This window comes from Pituophis catenifer, unplaced genomic scaffold (assembly GCF_029215685.1).
Source record: "Pituophis catenifer annectens isolate HBS135680 unplaced genomic scaffold, rPitCat1.0.hap2 SCAF_5, whole genome shotgun sequence".
Taxonomy (NCBI): Eukaryota; Metazoa; Chordata; class Lepidosauria; order Squamata; family Colubridae; genus Pituophis; species Pituophis catenifer.
The window spans coordinates 95,589,768-95,610,472 of record NW_027256885.1 but is presented as its reverse complement, the minus strand read 5'-3'; the positions used below and the strand labels follow the sequence as shown (position 1 = coordinate 95,610,472).

The 20,705-nt window shown below is 38.4% G+C and overlaps 1 protein-coding gene across 1 annotated transcript in view; it reads left to right on the top strand.

The window, feature by feature from the left end:
* LOC139317742 (vomeronasal type-2 receptor 26-like) overlaps positions 1-14,848 on the top strand; it is a 77,576-nt gene extending 62,728 nt beyond the window's left edge. Inside the window, exons 3-4 of the mRNA XM_070944810.1 lie at positions 9,350-9,476; positions 13,953-14,848. Coding sequence (XP_070800911.1) covers positions 9,350-9,476; positions 13,953-14,848 — 1,023 coding nt within the window. The remainder of the gene's footprint in view (positions 1-9,349; positions 9,477-13,952) is intronic.
* The last annotated feature ends 5,857 nt before the right edge of the window (positions 14,849-20,705 follow it).

The following is a 20,705-nucleotide window of genomic DNA, read 5'->3' as shown; positions in this document are numbered from 1 at the left end:
TGACATGTTTAAATTAGGATGGAGGATGAATGTTAAATTGCCTATCCTGCACTATTATTTCTCAATAATATTGCTTCAATTTCCATCTCTTACACAAGTTATTTTCCAATGTGTTTTTATTTCTATGGCTTTGGTACCATTCTAGCAGGTATCAGTTTAATTTTTATACACTTTTTTCATATGGCTATAACTTGATGAAGTTCAAATGAAATAAATTGCTGAAGAGCATTGCTTCATATCAGCGATATGTTAAGGTATGCATGATTGCAGTTAGTCCTACATGCATATATTATATCCAATATTCATCAGAAATTTCCAGTGTATTGAATAAGGAAAGTAGAAAATTGGGGTAGGAAGTAAAATTAAATATAGACCTCCAAATTAAGAAGAAAAAAAAAACACTGATTATTGATGTTTATGGCATTTTGCAATTGGGCTGCCTGAATGCATATGGATTGTTATATTGCTTTGACCTCTTCCTTGAATATTTTAAACAAATGGTTTGTTTGACTCTAGTGCATCCACCTTTACCAGTGTTCATGCTATGCACAATCTAAATTTGTGTGATACAATTAGAATGCAGCCAATTCCAGATTTGTTTGTTGTTCTAAAACTCACTTCAGGTTTAATATGCAAAACTACCAGCACATCTTGGCTTTGGAATTTGCAATCAAAGAAATCAATAAGAATTCCAGGATCTTGCCTAACATCACCCTCGGTATCCATATCTCCAATAGCTATTTCCTGGCAAGATGAATTTATCTGGCTACCTTGGAGCTTCTCACTACAAAAGGAAGGTTCATCCCAAACTACAAATGTGACCTCAAGGACAATGTAATATCTGTGATTGCAGGACATAATGCTTTCATTGGTCAGTTCATGTCAAACATTCTGAGTATATATAAGATCCCACAGGTAAGAGCCATCCCATAAAGAAAGGACTCAAATCTAAATACAGTATTTCTAATTTGATTTAGTTTAATTTCTATTCCAAACTTTTATCTTTATGAATCTATTAGTGTCAGAAACATTCAAAACAAAGGGATAACATCGCCTCATATAGTTAAAATCACAATCAAGCTAAACATCAAAATCTTTTTCATCCAGGGTAGAATAGAGAGGAATGATTCAAAATGCTAGAAAGTTACGTATATCTAATCTACGGGGTAAATCATGTCATGGAAACATGTGTAAGCATAGCATAATCCAGAGGTCCATATTCATTCTTGAAGTTCTTACATTTCTGGAGCTTTGTTTATTTAAAAAAAGCCTAAACAATTATCATAGAATTTATATTGGAATATGCAAATAGTGATCAATTCTGTCCTTTCCTGGAGAACATTAATATTTAAATAAGATCCTAAAATTAGACAAAAGTGATTTGGAAGTATATACTCTAATTTCTTCTCTTTTTTTAGCTCATGTATGGTTCAACTGCAGAGATAGATGACAACATACAAGCTGCTTTTTTCTGTCAATTATTTCCAAATGAAGACCTTCAAATTATGGGGCTGGTCCAATTGTTGCTTCACTTCCAGTGGAAATGGATTGGGCTCATTGTCCAGAACCCTGAAAATGGGAAGAGGTTCATACAGAATAGACTTCATATATTTTCTAAGAAAGGCATTTGTTTTGATTTCATGGAAGAAATGCCAAAGGAATCCGTTACGAATGATGTTGAAATTCAACTTAATGGTTATATTTTGCTGTATAAGACTATTATGAAAAGTACTGCCAATGTTGTAATCATATATGGTGAAAGTCAGGACATGGCTGTTTTTAGAATGTTTCCATTTATTTCAGAATATGAAGACATGCAAATGAAGAGAAAAGATAAAGTTTGGGTCATGCCAGCACAGATGGAATTCACATCAATCCCCTTTCAAAGATACAGGGGCATGGATTTCATCCACGGTGCCCTATCATTGGCAGTTTCTTCAAAGGAAATATTAGGGTTTAAGAAATTTACTCAGATGAGAAAGCCTTCTTCTTCAGAAGAAGACAGTTTGACAAGAGTGTTTTGGGAAAATGCATTTGAATGTTCTTTCTCAAATGCTGGGTTAGATGAAAACAATGACAATCAATGCACTGGTGAGGAGTCACTGGAGACCCTTCCTGAATCTGTGATTGAATCTAGTATAACTGGGCAAAGTTATAGCATTTACAATGCTGTCTATGCAGTGGCCCATGCTCTACAAGCCATGCTTTCATCTAAGAGCAGAAAAAGACGAAATGCTTGGGAACTCAGTCAACAGTCGTGGCAGGTAAAAACGACATGAATGTAAATGTAAATACCCCTTTATGTAAGGGCCAGTTATATAAATAAACTTTTCCTCTTTTTAAATGGAATTTTAAATTTGGTTTTAATTTATTGGGGTTTTAAAATGGTTCAGCCAAATTTATTTAATTAGTTTTATCTCTATTTTAAATTTTGTATCTATATGTTTTATTTTATGGCTGTTCACCGCCCTGAGTCCTTCGGGAGTAGGGCGGTATACAAATCTAATAAAATGAAATGAAATGAAATGAAAATGTTCAGCTAGGATTTTGGAATTGTATAGCTAATAAGAGCATTCTGAAGCTGAACTAACTCATAAGTGATATGTCAGAACTTCAAATAATAATTCCGGATAACACTAAACATGGGGTGCAACAATGCACAATGAGAAGGTGGCAATGTCAAATGTTAATTCAAGAGAAGTTTTGGAAGGAGTGTGGGGTAAATCAGTTTCCAAATGAATGGAACTGTTTAATAGGATATAAGGAATGTGTCCTTGTATCCCACAGTGGTTTGTGATAGTTCTATCAAAACATTCCACAAGGAACCTCTTAATCTTATGATGCAAATGCTTCTTCTAAAACCATTGTTCTGTTTAAATAACAGAAGAGCTGGAAGTAACTTGAGATCTATTATATAATTGCTTATGAATCATTTTTGCCCTCCTTTTTGAAATATAAGTTCTCTGCAGAAGTTCCTTCCACTAATTTCTGAATGGATGTTTTTTCAGTGTCCTAACTTAACAATGAATACTGTAATGATCTTTGATTATTTGCTTGGATTCTGAGTTTTGATTCCATAGTCAGGAGAAGATTATGAGATGTGGAAGGAAGGGGGGAGGGAGGGAGGAAGAGAGGGAGGGAGAGAGGGAGGAAGGAAGGAAGGAAGGAAGGAAGGAAGGAAGGAAGGAAGGAAGGAAGGAAGGAAGGAAGGACATTGAGGTGCAGTGAGTCTTGATTATTTGCTTGGGGTCCTCCATTTTGCTTCCACAGTGAAGAGAAGAGTATGAGATACATAAGAGAAAAAGAAAGGATTGAAGAGTGATCAATATACAGACCACAGAAATTTTTTGTTGGCTCTTCATAAAGCAAATGCTCACAATATTTTAGTACACCAGACCTTGTGAACAACAGCAAGTAACCAGGGTGTCATTAAGAGTCAATATTATTGGTCTAGCTGACATAGATGATAATATTGCTGCCAACATGCAAGGGAATACTAAAGGAATTCTAAATACCTAAATGCTTTTTAGAAATAGTCATTACAAGGACTGTTAAGAGAAAATAAATGCCAATTTAGTCCCAGGAAAGAAGACAGTGTGAGAGAGACTAATTCTGCCTTAGAAGGAAATTCCTGCAGGTATTCAAGTTTCTGTTGCCATACCCCATAACAAAAAATATTCCTCATATTATATTTGTTGATCGGTCTGCCTTAAAAGAACAACACCTAATTTATGAAAGATCCTACATTCATACTTGCTCATTGCTAACAATTGTTTTAAATTTCTTTTAATGATTTCCATTTAGTTTCATTGGTATCTGAAAGCTGTTTAATTTAACAACAGTGCTGGAGACATGGTTTCCTTTGATAAAAGAGGAGAACTAGCAACTGGATTTGATGTTATCAACTGGGTTACCTTTCGCAACCAATCATTTCATTGAATCAAAATTGGAAACATAGCTCCAGTGACTTCCCCTGAAAATCTCCTTACTCTTTCTGCAGAGGAGATCATCTGGCCCACCATGTTTAACCAGGTAGTTTTTGCACCAATATCAAACCACAGTGAATAATTTATTTTATTTTTACTTACTGCTTCAATGATCAGAAAGTTCTTTCAAGAATTACAGGCATATAATGACTCTTTTCTCAAAGTGACTCGTGAACATGATTACCCTAAAATAAAAAACCAACATAAAAAATTTGCAGTGATTAGAAGAGAGATTTCTATAAAGGGAGATTCTTCCAAAGAAGCAATTAAACATTCTTTCAAGTAGACAGTATAGAACATCCTTGGAGGCATAATTTTATTTTAGAAATGAATCCTTTCTGGGGATTCTATTTGCAGTCACACCAATTGTGGCAAAGAACATAGTGCTTGATTATATGAATAACAAAAGACTCTTACAAATAATCAATATGGCTGCACTTCCTAAATTATACCAGTTTCTCTCACATGGTTACTTAAGGATGTATGCTTCGTACAACATGGCCAACCTACCATCCAGCCTGGGTCCTTATTTAATTGGTAAACATTTACTCAACATCATGTTTTTACAATAGAGTTGCATTTCTCATATCTTAAGTGTTGTTTGTAAGATGACTAAGGCTGCTTGCTTCTCCCAATGTGTGTTTCTGGCCTGTTTGACAATATTTTGTTAATACAGTGGGACCTTGGTAGTCATTGCTAATTGGTTCTGAAAGGCACGATGAGTAGTGTTGAGGGTAAAACTGCCCTCTGCAAAGTGGTGCAACGGACCAGACAGCGAATAGATACGTTGCTTAGCAAAACACACAGATACTCACAGACCCTGAATGTAGTAAGAAAATAAACAGTCTTTACTTGTAGTAAAACAAACCAAACTTGGCTTCTCAAAACAAAGATAACACTTCTTCAAATAATCAAGGTTCAACACAAAAACATAGTTTGCTTACAATTCCAGTTCTCTTCAGTAACACCGACACAGTTCCTTTCAGCAGTTCAACCTTCTAATAGCAGGAGCAGAAGTGAATGAACTTCCTGCCTTCCTTTATGTCTGCTTAGCACAGCCAATTAGTCATCTTGTAGCAGTTAAAGTTACAGAACATAGTTTTCTATATATTATCTACCCAACCGTAGGATAAGCCTCCAACATTCTCCCCTTTGGGTAGACTAATATATTTACAATCTTAAACCATACTGTTCACGTGTATCTATGTTTCCTACTTCCCTGTGCTTTTGTGAAATGATCAGCCACATTGTTTTCTGATGCACAATATACAAGTTCTATCATCTTGTTCATTATACATTCTCTTACATTGAGATGTTTTGTTCTAGTCTTTACAGCTATATTTGTCGCCATTTTTATCGCTGCCTGATTTTCTTCGTATACTATTATAGGATCTTGTATATCTATTCCTAAATCTAGCATCAGCTGTTTAATACTGATCAAATCCGTACATAACAAAGATAAACAAGAAAACTCTGCTTCCATTGTAGACATACTTAAATGCTTCTGTCTTATTGAACGCCACCATATCAAAGATTTTCCCAGAAATACAGTGATTCCTGAGTTTGATTTCCTTGTATCCACATCTGTTGCGAAACTAGCATCTGCATAAGTGGTTACATGCAATTTTTCTGATGGTTGTAGATATAATGCATGATGCATGGTATATTTCAGATATCTAAGAATATGTTTTGCTCCTTGCCAGTGTCTTTCTGTAGGTTCTGTGTTGAATCTAGCTAATTGGTTCACGCTATAAGAAATATCGGGTCTAGACCAATTGCTAATGTATGATAAACATACATTATGTATGTTTACATGTATGATATTGTTACAGACTCATATACTTTCAAATTCTGCAAAGATTATAGTTCTTTAGTCATTGCACCTCTCCACACTTTCTGGTCTTCAGGTGGAAATGTGGTCAACTCATTAAATGTAGTAGGGACTTTATTTACTTGATAGACTGTAGTTGCCTGATACCTATCAGGTGGTCTTGTTACTTTGCTCGACCTTCTTGGGAGTTCAGGACTTACAGATTGCCTCTCCACCGTTACCTATTCTTGTACTACGTCTTTCTCTACCTCTTCGCTCTGGATCTCTGGCATTTCATTGGTAGCTTCAGTCTGAGTTTCAATGATAACCTCATTTTCACTACCTAATTTATTCCATCCTACATGCTCCATAAACCTGGCATTTGCACTGTTAACTACCGTTGCTGTTCCTTTTACCCAAAATCTGTAGGACCTGTGGTTTGAATTATAACCAACAAATATTAATTGTTGTGCCCTGCTCTGGCCCTTACGCCTTAACTGCGATGGAATATGTACCCATGCAGGTGATCCAAATGTGTGTATGTAGCTCAAATCTGGCTTCCTTCCATGCCATATGGTATATGGAATTTTGTTAGCGGTTGTATTTATGGTGCTGTTTAAGAGTGTATTTGCACACATAATTGCTTCTCCCCATAAATTAGCTGGTAAACCTGAATCAGCTAACATTGATCTCATCATTGCTTGTAGGGTTTGTCCTCTCCTTTCAACATATGAGTTATGTTGTGGTCTATATGGAGCTGAACATTTGTGCTTTATACCAGCATTATACCAGGGTGCCGTCTGTCAGGCAATGTCGGCTGGCGACCCCCCGGGGAAGAGCCTTCTCTGTGGGGGCACCCGCCCTCTGGAATGAGCTGCCCCCAGGGATACGACTAATCCCGGATCTCCGGACCTTCCGCCGGGCCCTGAAGACGTTTTTATTTCAGCAAGCCGGGCTGGGTTAAAAAATTTTTAATTGGTGAATTTTATGGGTAACGGGGTTTTAAATTGGAGAAGCCTAAGATAATTTAATTCTGTTTTAATGTATTTTAATATTTGTATTGTGTGTTTTTAATTTTGGCTGTTCACCGCCCCGAGTCCTTCGGGAGAGGGGGCGGTATAAAAATTTAATAAATAAATAAATAAATAAAATAAATAAATTATCAAACATTGATTTAAACCTTGTGTTTACAAACTCAGTACCATTGTCAGTTACAATGGTAACTATTTTTTGATTTGTTTTTCTCTCCACAAACTTAATCCATTGAACAAAATACCGAAAAGTATCTACCTTAGTCTTCAAGAGGTAACAAAAACCATACCTGGAATAATGGTCAACTATACTGAGAACATAGCAAGCACCCCCTAAACTAGCCTTCATTGGCCCTATTAAATCAGCAAATACCACTTCCAGTGGTCTCTTCATTTTAAACCCGTCAAACAGGGATTGTTCTACTTTTCTGCTGATTACAAATATTGCAATTTAAATACTGGTTACATGGTTTCAGCTTCAACCCATCAACTAATTTTACAGTTTTCTGTAACATCTTAAAACTGATATGCCCCATACATCTGTGAAGCAAGTGAACACATTCATCATGTGGTTTGACATTTGAGCATACAACATTTGTAACATGGTTACTAGATAATACATATAAACCATCTTTCAGTTTTCCAATAATCTTGGTTTCACCTTTTTCAATTAAACAATCATTGGTTCTAAACGTTACTGTATATCCTAGCTTAACCAATACTCTAACCAAAATCAAATTAAAGTTTAGATTTGGAACATATAACATATGCATTTTTTCTTTTACATATGGACATATTGCCGTTCCCTCACCACATGCCTTTAGCTTCCACCCATTTGCTAAAGAAATCTTATTATTACTAGGCAACATTTTCACAAAATAGCTTTGTGTTCTGACAATGCATAGCTATGCGCCACTATCAATAACCCACGAATCGTGGTTAACCGGTTTCTTATCAGACATAGCTACATTACATTGTTTTTTATTTTTAGCCATGGTTTTTTGTTTCAGCCTTCTGCAAAACCTGGCTATATGACCCTTCTTGCCACAATTAAAACAATGTTTTACAGCATATACATGGTTATTTGCCTTTACATTTACATTAATCGACTCAGGTTCTTCCCTTAGTTGTTTTCTTTCTTCTCTCCTTCTGGCCTCTTCTAGTAGCCGTGAGGTTACATTGGCCAAAGTTAGTTCCTGCTGTGTGAGAACTTCAAATGATGTTACTACGTCGTCGTAGCTCTCATCTAGCGATGATAACAGTATATAAACCTGTTGCTGCTCGGAAAAAACCACCTCCTTCTGATGTAGCTCTCTAAAAATGCTTTTTATGCAATTCAGGTGTGTTAACATGTCACCACCCTTAAGGAGTTGTGTGTGAAACAACCTTCGTGTAATGTTAATTTGCACCCCCACAGTGTCACGAACATAAAGATGTTTCAAATTGCCCCAGCATCTTGCAGCAGACTGTTCACCCTTGATGTGAACAAGCTGGGTATCGTCTAGAGACAAACCAATAATACACAATGCACTCTCATTCTTCCTCTGGAACTCGGCTATCTTCCTGGCATCCTCGGCATCGTCAGAATTCCAAGAGGTCACATCTGGTGGATTCTGCACTACATCCCATAGCCCTTCTTTGTGCAACATGAGACTGCACTTGGTGGACCAGGATTTGTAGTTGGTGCCATCCAGCCGGGTAACCAGTGATAAATTGGGAGCTTGACCTTGTGCCATCCTCACCAGGATATTAAATACGTACCAGAACGTCTGGAGCAATAATGTGTGTCGCAACTCTCATATTGCTGTAACTGGTACACACACTCTGGTACTGGGCCCATAACCAGTGTTGAGGGTAAAACTGCCCTCTGCAAAGTGGTGCAACGGACCAGACAGCGAATAGATACGTTGCTTAGCAAAACACACAGATACTCACAGACCCTGAATGTAGTAAGAAAATAAACAGTCTTTACTTGTAGTAAAACAAAACAAACTTGGCTTCTCAAAACAAAGATAACACTTCTTTAAATAATCAAGGTTCAACACAAAAACATAGTTTGCTTACAATTCCAGTTCTCTTCAGTAACACCGACACAGTTCCTTTCAGCAGTTCAACCTTCTAATAGCAGGAGCAGAAGTGAATGAACTTCCTGCCTTCTTTTATGTCTGCTTAGCACAGCCAATTAGTCATCTTGTAGCAGTTAAAGTTACAGAACATAGTTTTCTATATATTATCTACCCAACCGTAGGATAAGCATCCAACAAGTACCAAAAATGATGAGTATCAAACAAATTGTTCTCATAAGAAATACGGTTGTGAGTCACAAGGTAGCTGATATCAACAAGTTCTAGCTTCTTCATTGAGTATCAACCAAACAATGAATTCAATGAGTTTCAAAGCAGCTGAGTTCCAAGGTACCACTGTATATGCCTTAAGTACTAGTCAAATCCAATTCTTCAGATGCAAGAATTCCTGAAACATTAAGTAATAATTTCTCAATTTTCTTTCATAATGTCCAATAGGTACAACCCTTTTCTATGTGCAATCCTCCATGCTCATCAGGTTGGAGCAAAATAAAAATAGAAGGAAAGCCCTTTTGCTGCTATGATTGCCTTAAATGCCCAGAAGGGAAAATTTCAAACAAGACAGGTAAGAGATCTAAAGTAGAGATTTCGTTGCTATGTATTTTGTGTGATGCCTTATATTACTCTTTAATTATAAACAATAGTTTACCATCTCTTTACAAATGTGTCTTTAATACAGGAGAGATGTTGATTACTTAGGAGTCTATTCAAATATCATGCCATCTTTTTTTACTCTGGGAAAGATAAACCAGACCATAAAAATAAATCTTTTTGTGTTCAATATGCTGATGATACTCAGCTGTATGTCTCAGCCCGTGGTGAGTTCAGCGATGCGGTGTCCTCCCTCTGACAGTGCCTGGAGGCTGTTAGGGGCTGGATGGGGAGAAACGGGTTGAAACTAAACTCTCGCAAGACCAAGTGGCTCTGGGTTTGGGGTTCTTTGGCCCAGAGAGAATTGGATGGGGTGGCACTACTCCAGACAGACCCTGTGCATAATCTGAAGGTTCTTTTGGACTTGCAACTCCTCCTCAAAGAGCAAGTGGTGGTCATGGCCAGGAGGGCCTTTGCGCAACTGTGAGTTGGGCACCAGTTATGCCCTTTCCTGGACCAACAATCCCTACTCACTATCACTCATGCCCTGGTCACTTCCTGTCTTGACTATTGCAATGTACTCAACATGGGGCTGCCCTTGAAGAGCATCCAGAAGCTCCAGTTGGTGTAAAATTCAAGGGCCTGCATGGTTTTCTGCAGACCTCAATGTGCATATGTATTACTTCTCCTGCAGGAGCTGCATTGGTTGCCAATCTGCTTTTGTGTGCAATTCAAGGTACTGGTTGTCACCTTTAAAACCTTTAATGGCTTGGGACCAGGTTATCAGAGGGACCGTCTCTTGCCAATCACATCTACCTGACCCATCAGAGCAGGGAGGAAAGGAATATTGTGGGTCCCATCCCCTAGGGAGATACATCTGGTGGAACCCAGAAGAAGGGCCTTCTCCATGGTGGCTCCCTCTCTCTGGAACATCATTCCCCCAGAGATCAGAATGGCCCCCACTCTAACACTCTTCTGGAAGGCACTGAAGACCTGGTTCTGCCAGCGGGTCTGGGGAACCCAGAGTGGGATGCAGCCCGTTTGTATGATATATTGTCACCGAGTTGGGGGGTGGGGGTTATTTTATTTTATTATTTTATTAATGTATTATAAAATTGTCTCTTTTATTAATTTTATTGTTTTTATATAAGGTTTTTATATTCTTGTAAGCTGCCTTGAGTTGCCATATGTGAATAGGCGGCAATAAAAAATTCCTAAATAAATGAATAAATTTGTTAGTATAACAGAATAACAAAGTTTGAAGGGACCTTGGAGGTCTTCTAGTCCTAATCCCTGCTCAAACAGGAAACCCTATACCTTTTCAGACAAGTGATTATCTAATATCTTCTTAAAAACTTCCAATGCTGAAGCTCCTACTGGATTAATTGTTATCCCCGTCAGGAAATTTCTCCTTAGTTCTAGGTTGTTTCTCTCCTTGATTAGTTTCCATCCATTGTTTCTTGTCCTGCCTTCAGGTGCTTTGGAGAATAGATTCAGCACCTCTTCCTTGCATCATCCCCTCAAATATTGGAACACTGTTATCATGACACCCCTGATTTCTTTTCACAAGACTATATGCATAAAAGCATATCTTCGTATAAAGATATAAGTAAGAATAAAGTTAAAAACAAAATTTAAAAGTAGGGTTGCAGCATTAAATGTTAAAATATTAAGGCGAAAGGAATGCCCTCATGACACCCAGGGTTGCATATCAGTCTTCAACTCCAATGCTGATGAAGACCAAGGACCGACCTCACAGCTCAGAGTAAGGTGTTCCACAGAGCAGGAGCAACAGCAGAAAAGGCTTTCTACCTGCGACCTGCCAGCCAAAATTCCTTAAATGACAGAATCTGCAATATACTCTCCCTGCCCGATTAGGTGGGATGGGATCATATAGTGGGGATGATGGTTTCTCAAGTAATCAGCAAAAGGATTTTTAAGGTAATAGCAAATACCTTGAATTGGACACAAAAGCAACTGAGAAAAATTGGAGTTTGTATAGCAGAGGTGTTATATGTGGAACCCTAGGGGTACACAATATTGTTTGTGATGCTGCATTCTGCTACAGCCCCATATAGATTGCATTGCAACAATCCACATGAGCAATGGTGGGATTCAAATAATTTAACAACCGGTTCCCTATCCTAATGACTGGCTGGGTTAGCATGGCCATGGTGGGCATGGTCGGGAGGTGTGACAGGCAGCACGTGGCCTCCTGCACCCCCCCCCCCCCGGGAACAAAAACAGGCTGGGGATGCCCCCGTGGCCCATTTTGGGCCTAGTAGGCCAACCTGCAGCCTCCTGGGAGCAAAAATGGGCTGCACCCCCATGCCCCATTTTGGGCCTAGCAGGCTTCCCTACACTTACCTTGGAGCCAAAACAGGGTGCATGGGGATTCCTGGAAGGAGCGGAGCAGGAAGGGGCTGGGCCAGCCAGCAATTTAACAATCAGTTCACCCAAACCATCCTGAACTGGCTGAAGCCCATCACTGCCTATGGGAGATGACCAGGATACAAGTTAGAGAGAGTAGGGATGAGAAGGCCACAACTGGTGCATGAGAGCCGTGGTAGCACGTGGTTAGAATGCAGGATTTCAGGCTAATTCTGCTGACTGATGACTGCCAGCAGTTTGGTAGTTCAATTCTCACCAGCTCAAGGTTGACTCAGACTTCCATCCTTCTGAGGTTGGTAAAATAAGGATATGCAATATGCTGACCCTGTAAACTGCTTAGAGAGAGCTGCAAAGCACTGTGAAGTGGTATATAAGTCTAAGTGCTATTGCTTAGAAGGTGAAGTTCAGTGAAGGCTTTTCTAAACATGACTGACACCTGATCCTCAAGCAGGACTCATGAGTCCATGGGGAATCCCTAAATTACACAATAGGTCTGCTGGGGCAGTGCAATATTATCCAGAACAAAAATGGCCAACCCCTGGATATAGAGGAGCCTTCAATCTCATAGCCACTCAAAATAACCAGGGTTCAGGTGAAGCCTGTTTTCTTCATCTAATCCCCCACAACATCCAAATGCTATGAAAGAACATGCACTTTACTTTGCCCAAGTTACTTTGCCCAAGAGGAAGATATTCACTTGAGTATCCTCAGCATGCTGATGATACACTTTATTTGTGATGACAAATGAAGTCACTGAGCACTTTTATGTAGATACTAAAAAGATACAGAGAAAGCACCGAGTCATATAGCACCCCATAGTTGGTGTTGCGGGCTGGACCTCTTGCTCCCTTTGGAACTGGTCAAAGAGGGAGGAGGTGAACCAGACCAGAAGTATTTTTTTCCCTCTCACAATTCCCAAAGCCAGCTCAAATCCTACCATGATCAAGAAGAGCCAGGATGGATATACTATCCCTACCCATTCCCTCCAGAGATCATCCAAAAGAATGACCAAGGCCATTTCCATCTCATATCCAAGCCAGAAACCTGACTGACACAGATATTTTTTTTTTTTTGCTTTAATTTATATGCCACCCTTCTCCGGAGACTCAGGGCGGCTTACAATGCATTTAGCAATAGTCTTCATACTTTTGTATATTTATACAAAGTCAGATTATTGCCCCCACAATCTGGGTCCTCATTTCACCTACCTTTGAAAGGATGGAAGGCTGAGTCAACCTTGAGCCTGGTGAGATTTGAACTTGCAGTAATTGCAAGCAGCAGATGTTAATCTGTTAATAACAGTGCTTTAGTCCACTGTACTACAGGCTCTGTAGTGATCCAGATAATTCATTTAATCAAGGATCTTCAGGAGCTGCAGTTCAACCACCTTCTCTAAAAAGGGCAGGTGGGAGACTGAACCAAAGTTATGAATTGTTTGTGTTCAGCAATACCTTTTTGAAAAATGATACACACTTAATAGTGACTCTAGTTTGTTATTGTTCTGATTCATCCCTCGTCTTTCTCCAGCAATGCACTAGATGTCTCTTGACTCTTTTCAACTCTCTCAAATCCTCCATGAAGCACAGAGAATGGCTGGTTCAATGGGATGAAAAAAGTTGCATGGGCCTGACCCTATTCAAATCAATCCAAGCCCTCTGCTACCTTTCTATTCCAGTAACAATGAGGGATTTGGCAAGCCCATAAAGCAGATCCTATGAAACAACTTTCCAACCTCACTGGGCCCATTAATCATGGGACCAATTGAATATGTCTTGCAAAAGGGGTTAGCATAGAAAAATCTCAAGGACACCAGGGCGTCATGTATCAGGGATGGATGGTTGGAGGGAGGGGGGAGGGAGGGAGGGAGGGAGGGAGGGAAGGAAGGAAGGAAGGAAGGAAGGAAGGAAGGAAGGAAGGAAGGAAGGAAGGAAGGAAGGAAGGAAGTTAATTTTCAAATGCTCATTATCAGGAAAGGAAATATCTCTGAAATGACGACTAATTCGGTAATGGGTTGTTGTCTATAACATTAAACACTTGACTGCAATAATTTGTTTTCCAGATGCAGATGATTGTTTCCCATGTTCAGAAGATCAGTACCCAAACCAAGCTCACAACCTTTGCATTCCAAAACACATCACATTTTTGTCTCATGAAGAGCCTCCGGGAATTACCTTGACAGCTATTACTTCCTTCTTTTCTTTCATCTCAGTTATGGTCCTGGGAATCTTCATTAAGCATCGGGACACCCCCATTGTCAAAGCCAACAACCGGAACCTCACCTACATTTTTCTCATTGCTCTCCTCCTCTCCTTCCTCTGCACTTTGCTCTTCATTGGGCAACCAGATCAGGTGAAATGTCTCATGCGACAAACTTCTTTTGGCATCATCTTCTCTGTAGCTCTTTCTTGTATATTGGGGAAAACAATCATAGTGGTCCTTGCTTTCATGGCCACCAAACCTGGATCCAAAATGAGGAAATGGGTGGGGAAAAGGCTGACCAATGCGATAGTTCTTTCATGCTCTTTGACACAATTCTCCATTTGTACAGTGTGGTTGGCAATTCCCCCCACATTCCCAGATTCTGACATGCACTCCATGGCTGAAGAAATTGTCCTAGAATGTAAAGAAGGTTCAACCACTATGTTTTATACTGTTCTTGGTTTCTTGGGATTCTTGACTGCTGTCAGCATCTCAGTAGCCTTCCTTGCTAGGAAGTTACCCGACAGCTTTAATGAAGCCAAATTTATCACCTTCAGCATGTTGGTCTTTTGTAGTGTCTGGATATCCTTTGTTCCCACCTATCTGAGCACCAAGGGAAAATATATGGTAGCTGTGGAGATCTTTTCCATTTTGGCTTCTGCAGCTGGATTACTGGGTTGCATCTTTCCCCCCAAATGTTACATTATTATTCTGAGGCCTGATTTGAACAGAAAGGAACATCTGACAAAGAAATGAAACTGATTTACTTGCTCCTCTCTAAATTGTGACAGAATCCTCATTTGCTTAATTAAAGGGCTACTGACCATCTTGAAGAACTGATTGAAAACTAGTTCTTTGGTTTTTTAAACCAAAAATATGCAGTTGTGAAATATAACATTTTGAATTCAATTCTTATACCATGTTTCCTATATAACCCTGGCAAAACTGAGTGGCTTTGGGTACAAGGAGCTGCAGGATGTGAGAATTTTTCATCCTTAGTTCTGCATTATCTATTCAAATCCAGTTTGCAAGCTGGGGGTTCTCTTGAAGTCACAACTCCAGCTTGAAGAACAGACGGCAGGTGTAAGCACGGGAGCTTTTGCATGGCTCCAGTTTCTTCACCAGTTGTGACTTTTCCTGGATCATGACTCCCTGTGCTTTGTTACTCAAGCCCTGGTTATCACTCATCTGGACTACTCCATCTACATGAAGCTACCCTTGAGATCTGCTCAAAAGCTTTAGCATGTGCATAATGCAGCAGCAGCAGTAGTCTTTGGGTCCTCAAGGGTGATCCATCTCTGTTCCAAAAACTTCACTGGCTATCAATGTGCTTCTGACTGCAGTTCAAGGTGTTAGTTATGACCATTAAAGTCCTTAAGGGCATAGGTCCAGGCTCTCTGATGAACTGCCTTATCCTGTTAGAATAAGTCTGTCCTGCTTGTGCCAGCAGAGAGCACCTATTTTGGATCCCGTTCAAAGAATTCTGATTATCGGGATCCAGAAGAGGAGCCTTCTCTGCTGCAGCACCTACCCTTTGGAACCTTTTAACCCTGTAAGGTAAGATCCGCCCACCCCCTCCTGTCGTTTCATAAAAGCCTTAAGACATGACTCTGCCAATTGGCTTGGGACCAAATGGGAGTTTAACACAGGAGGTAGATTGATGGCAGACTCCAACTTCCCACTGCTTGTCTCTGCTCTCCACCCATCCATCGTTTTGGTTTTCATATCGATGTATTATTTCCCTGTGTTCCTTTGTCATTGTTTATTTTATGGTTTTATTATTTTACTTCTGTTCTGTTTACTTTCTTTTCATTTTCCTTCTTTTTTGTTATCATAAGCTGCCCAAAACTTTGGGGATAAGTTAACAACTAAAAGTGAACTCAGAGGAATGAAAAGAGGATATAAATACCAATAGCAATAGCACTTCGACTTATATACCACTTCACAGTGCTTTCCAGCCCACTCTAAGTGGTTTATAGAGTCAGCATATCGCCCCCAACAATCTGGGTCCTCATTTTACCCACCTCGGAAGGATGGAAGATTGAGTCAACCTTGAGCCTGGTGAGATTTGAACTGCCAAATTGCAGGTAGCCAGCGCTCAGCAGAAGTAGCCTGCAGTATTACACTCTAACCACTGTGCCACCGTGGCTCAAAAAAATAAATTTATTTGTAGAGTTAGGAATTGCATTTAAATATTGTAGCAAACTGACATCTACATAATAATACCTGCTTGCCAATATAATCATTTAACAGATGCAACTAATTAAACCATAATAAGTAGTAAATGCCAAAGCTCAGCAAAACTGTGCATAAATATTTATATCTCAATCAATCAGCATAGTGCTGGAAGAGACCTTGGAAGTCTTCTAGTCCAGCTCCCTGCTCAAACAGGAGATCATACACCATTCCAGACAATTGACTATCCAGGCTCTTCTTAAAAAACTCCAGTGTTGAAACACCCGCAACTGCTGTCGGCAAGCTATTCCACTGGTTAATTGTTCTCACTGTTAGGAAGTTTCTCCTTAATTCCAGGTTGCTTCTCTCCTTGATTAGTTTCCATCCATTGTTTCTTGTCCTGCCTTCTAATGTGCTGGAAAATAAATTGACACACACACACACACACACACACACACACACACACACCCTTTGTGGCAAACTCTCGAATACTGGAATAGTTCTAGCATCTCTCCCCTAATCCTTTTCTCTAGATTAACCAAACCCAAGTCCTGCAACCAATTTTATGCTTCTTTATACAACAAACATTTAGCTTTTTATACAACAAACATTTAGTTTCTTTGACTGCCGCCACACACTGCTAGCTTGTATTTAAATTATCATCCATTAGGACCCTTAAGGTCATTCTCACAGTTACTGTTTTCAGATTCACACAACCTATTTTAAGATTTGACTAAGACAAAGGAAAAGGAGGAGGAGGAGGAGAATGCACAAGAGGAATTGGAGGAGGACTCACAGCAGTTCTTATATGAAGTTGTTGATGTTGATCTGGAATGCAGAATTCCTAGATGCAATCTCGAATTGGAAAGTTGAAAAAACATCCCAGGAGAAGAAATGTCAAAGCATTTCTACAACATTGTCCAGAAACACCAAACTTGGAGGAAGAGGAGAAAGTGAGAAAGAGGAGGCTTTGAACCAAATTGCACCCATACAACCTATCCTCTTTCATAGAATTCATTGTTACCCATGTTTCACTGAAGAATTAAGGGAAACAAGAGATGTCTAGTGCATAACTGGGACTTCACAAATGACTAACTCTACCAAATGTGAGCTAGAGCTGTTATTAAGTTTTATATTGTGGCAGAAAAGATATTGCCCTTTCAATACTTCTCCATCCTTATTTCATCTGCACACATGTCAGAGTTTGTTGCAGAAATCACATCCAGAAAGCACACACAGATAACTGATGGAGCAGGATTCATTAACTTCTCTTTATATACATAACACATGAATAAATGTACAATTCCTTTTTTTTTAATTGAAAAGTTTTAAAAGTTTTACAAACATTTCCCCTTCCCCCTCCCTCCTCCCCTTTCAACCCTCCCCTTCCCCTCCCCCCCCCCCCGCTTCCCAGAGCAAAATACAGGGTATGACATTTGACAATCATAAACTAGCATAAGCTAATTATCTATAGCCTCCTATCCCCCTCTTGAACTTTTAACTCCCCTTTTACTAAACTAAGTTTAAGTACTTTATAAAATCTCTTGGATCATTCGTAAGCTATTTGAAATTTTTTAGTCCGATATTTGCCTTGAATATAATCAATCCATCTTCTCCATTCTAACATATATTTCTTGTTTGAATGGTCCTTTAGTTATGCTGAAATTTTCACCATTTCTGCTAAATTTACTACTTTTAATGTCCATTCTTGAATAGTAGGTAAATCTTCCTTCTTCCAGTACTGCACCACCAAGAGTCTTGCTGCAGTTATTTAGTTCAAAATCAAATTAGTCTCTATAGCCGTACAATCTGTAATGATACCTAACAAAAACAACTGTGGAGTAATTTTTATCCTTTTTTAAAAAATATTTTGAATAATCCACCATATTTTTATCCAAAATGCTTTAACTTTTTTACAAGTCCACCAAACATGAAAATAGGTAGCATCAACACAACCACATCTCCAACATTTGGGTTGTAAGTTTGGGTACATACAAGCTAACTTTTTAGGATCCAAATGCCATCTATAAAACATTTTATAAAAATTTTCTCTCAAATTTTGAGCTTGTGTAAATTTTACATTTCTTACCCAGATCCTTTCCCATGTTTCCATCATTATTGGTTCCTCAAAATTTTGTGCCCATTTTATCATACAATCTTTAACTAACTCTGTCTCCGAGTCTATTTCTATCAATATATTATACAACCTTTTTATGTGCATTTGACTCTGGTCCCTAATTTGTTTTATCAAAGTTTCTTCACTTTGTGTAATACCAATTTTCTGATCTTTTTTCCATCTATTCTGCAGCTGTACATACTGAAACCAGGTTTGAATTGCCCTTTCCTCTCTTAATACATTCAGAGGCTTTAACTGTAGTACATTTCTTTCTGTAATCAGAAGTTCTTTATAAGTAATTACATCCTGTCTTTGTTCTATACTTATATTTTCTATCGCATGTCTGGGTACTACCCACATGGGTATCTTGCCATTCAATTTGTATTGGTATTTTTTCCAAACACGCAGGAGAGCATTCCTTAATATGTGACTTTTAAAAGTCCTATCCACCTTCTTCTCATAAACTAAGTAGGCATGCCAGCCATATAGCAAATCATACCCTTCAATATTCAATATTCTTTCATCTGTTAAATTAATCCAGTCACTAATTGCTGACAAAGCAACAAATACAATTTTAGATTGGGCAATTTCAAACCTCCTCTTTCACGTGTATCCTGCATTATTTTTAATTTAACTCTCGGTCTCTTCCCTGCCCAAACAAAGCTATTGATGCCTTTCTGCCATTCCTCCAAATTTGCATCCTTTTTAAGTATTGGTATCATTTGAAAGAGAAATAGAAACTTGGGCAGAACATTCATTTTAACTACTGCTATTCTTTCCAAGAGGGACAGTTGTAATTTTTTCCATTTATCCATCTCTATCTGTATTTTATGCCATAACAATTCATAATTATACTTGTATAATTTCCCATTTGACATTGTAATAAAAATTCCTAAGTACTTAACCTTTTTCACTATCTCGCATCCTGTTACTCTTTCCAGTTCTTCTTTTTGATTTGTATGCATATTCTTAACTAACATCTTTGTTTTCCCTATATTTATTTTAAACCCTGACACTTGACCATATTGCCTAATTATATCCATTAAACCTGTAACTGAATTTACTGGTTGGGTTAAAGTTACAACCAAATCATCTGCAAATGCTCGTAATCTATAATCATGTTGCCTAATCTTAATACCCTGTATGTTATCCGAGTCCCGTATTTTATTCAACAATACTTCCAAAGTTAAAATAAACAATAGTGGAGACAAGGGACATCCCTGTCTTGTTCCTTTCTCAATTTTAAAAGTTTCTGTGAGACTACCATTAACTATTATTTGTGCTGTTTGTTTCTGGTATATTGCCTTAATAGATTGTATGAAATGCTCTCCCAACTGCATCTTTTGTGCTACTTTCACTAAAAACTGCCAGTTCAATCGATCAAATGCTTTCTCTGCATCCAAATATATAAGCACTGCAGGGACTTGGTTGTTCTTCCCCAAATACTCCAGTATATTAACAATTTGTCTTACATTACTTTTCATTTGTCTCCCTTGTATAAATCCAGTTTGATCTTTATGAATCACTTATTGCATAACTGATATTAGTCTGTTTGCCAAAATTTTTGCAAAGATCTTATAATCTGTATTAAGCAATGATATGGGTCTGTAATTTTTGGGTTGACTATGATCTTGATCTTCTTTCGGAATCAGGGAAATAAAAGCTGTTCTCCAGGATGGTGGCACCTCTCCTCCCCGTTGTATTTTTGCAAATAACTCCTTAAGAGGTTCTACCATTTCTAATTGAAAATTTTTATAATACACTGCTGTCAAACCATCTGTGCCAGGAGCCTTTCCACTTTTTAATTGTTTAATTGCCAAAAGAATTTCCTCAGTGGTTATTAATACATTCAGTCTTTCCCTTTGTTCATCAGTAATTGCAAGAATATTCTCCTTCTGCAAATATCTCTCTATATCATTACCTTGTATATTATCACCAGCATACAACCTCATATAAAAATCTAGAAATGCTTTTTTAATCATATTCTGTTGATATACCTCTTTACCTTTATACTCTATTTTTTCTATTGTACGAGATTTTTGTTTTTTCCTTAACATGCATGCTAACCACCTGCCTGGTTTATTTGCATTGCAAAAAGTATTATGTTTAGCATATTGCAAGTTTGTTGCAACTTGGTCTGACATCAACATATTAAACTGTCCTCGCAATATTGTAATGGCTTCTTTTATATTCTTGTCATCTGGTTTATCTACTAACGCCTGTTCCTTTTTTATTTCCTCTTCCAATTCCCTCCGTTTTTTCCCCTGTCTACGTCTGTAGGAGTTATTCAAACTTATTAAAACTCCTCTCATATATGCTTTA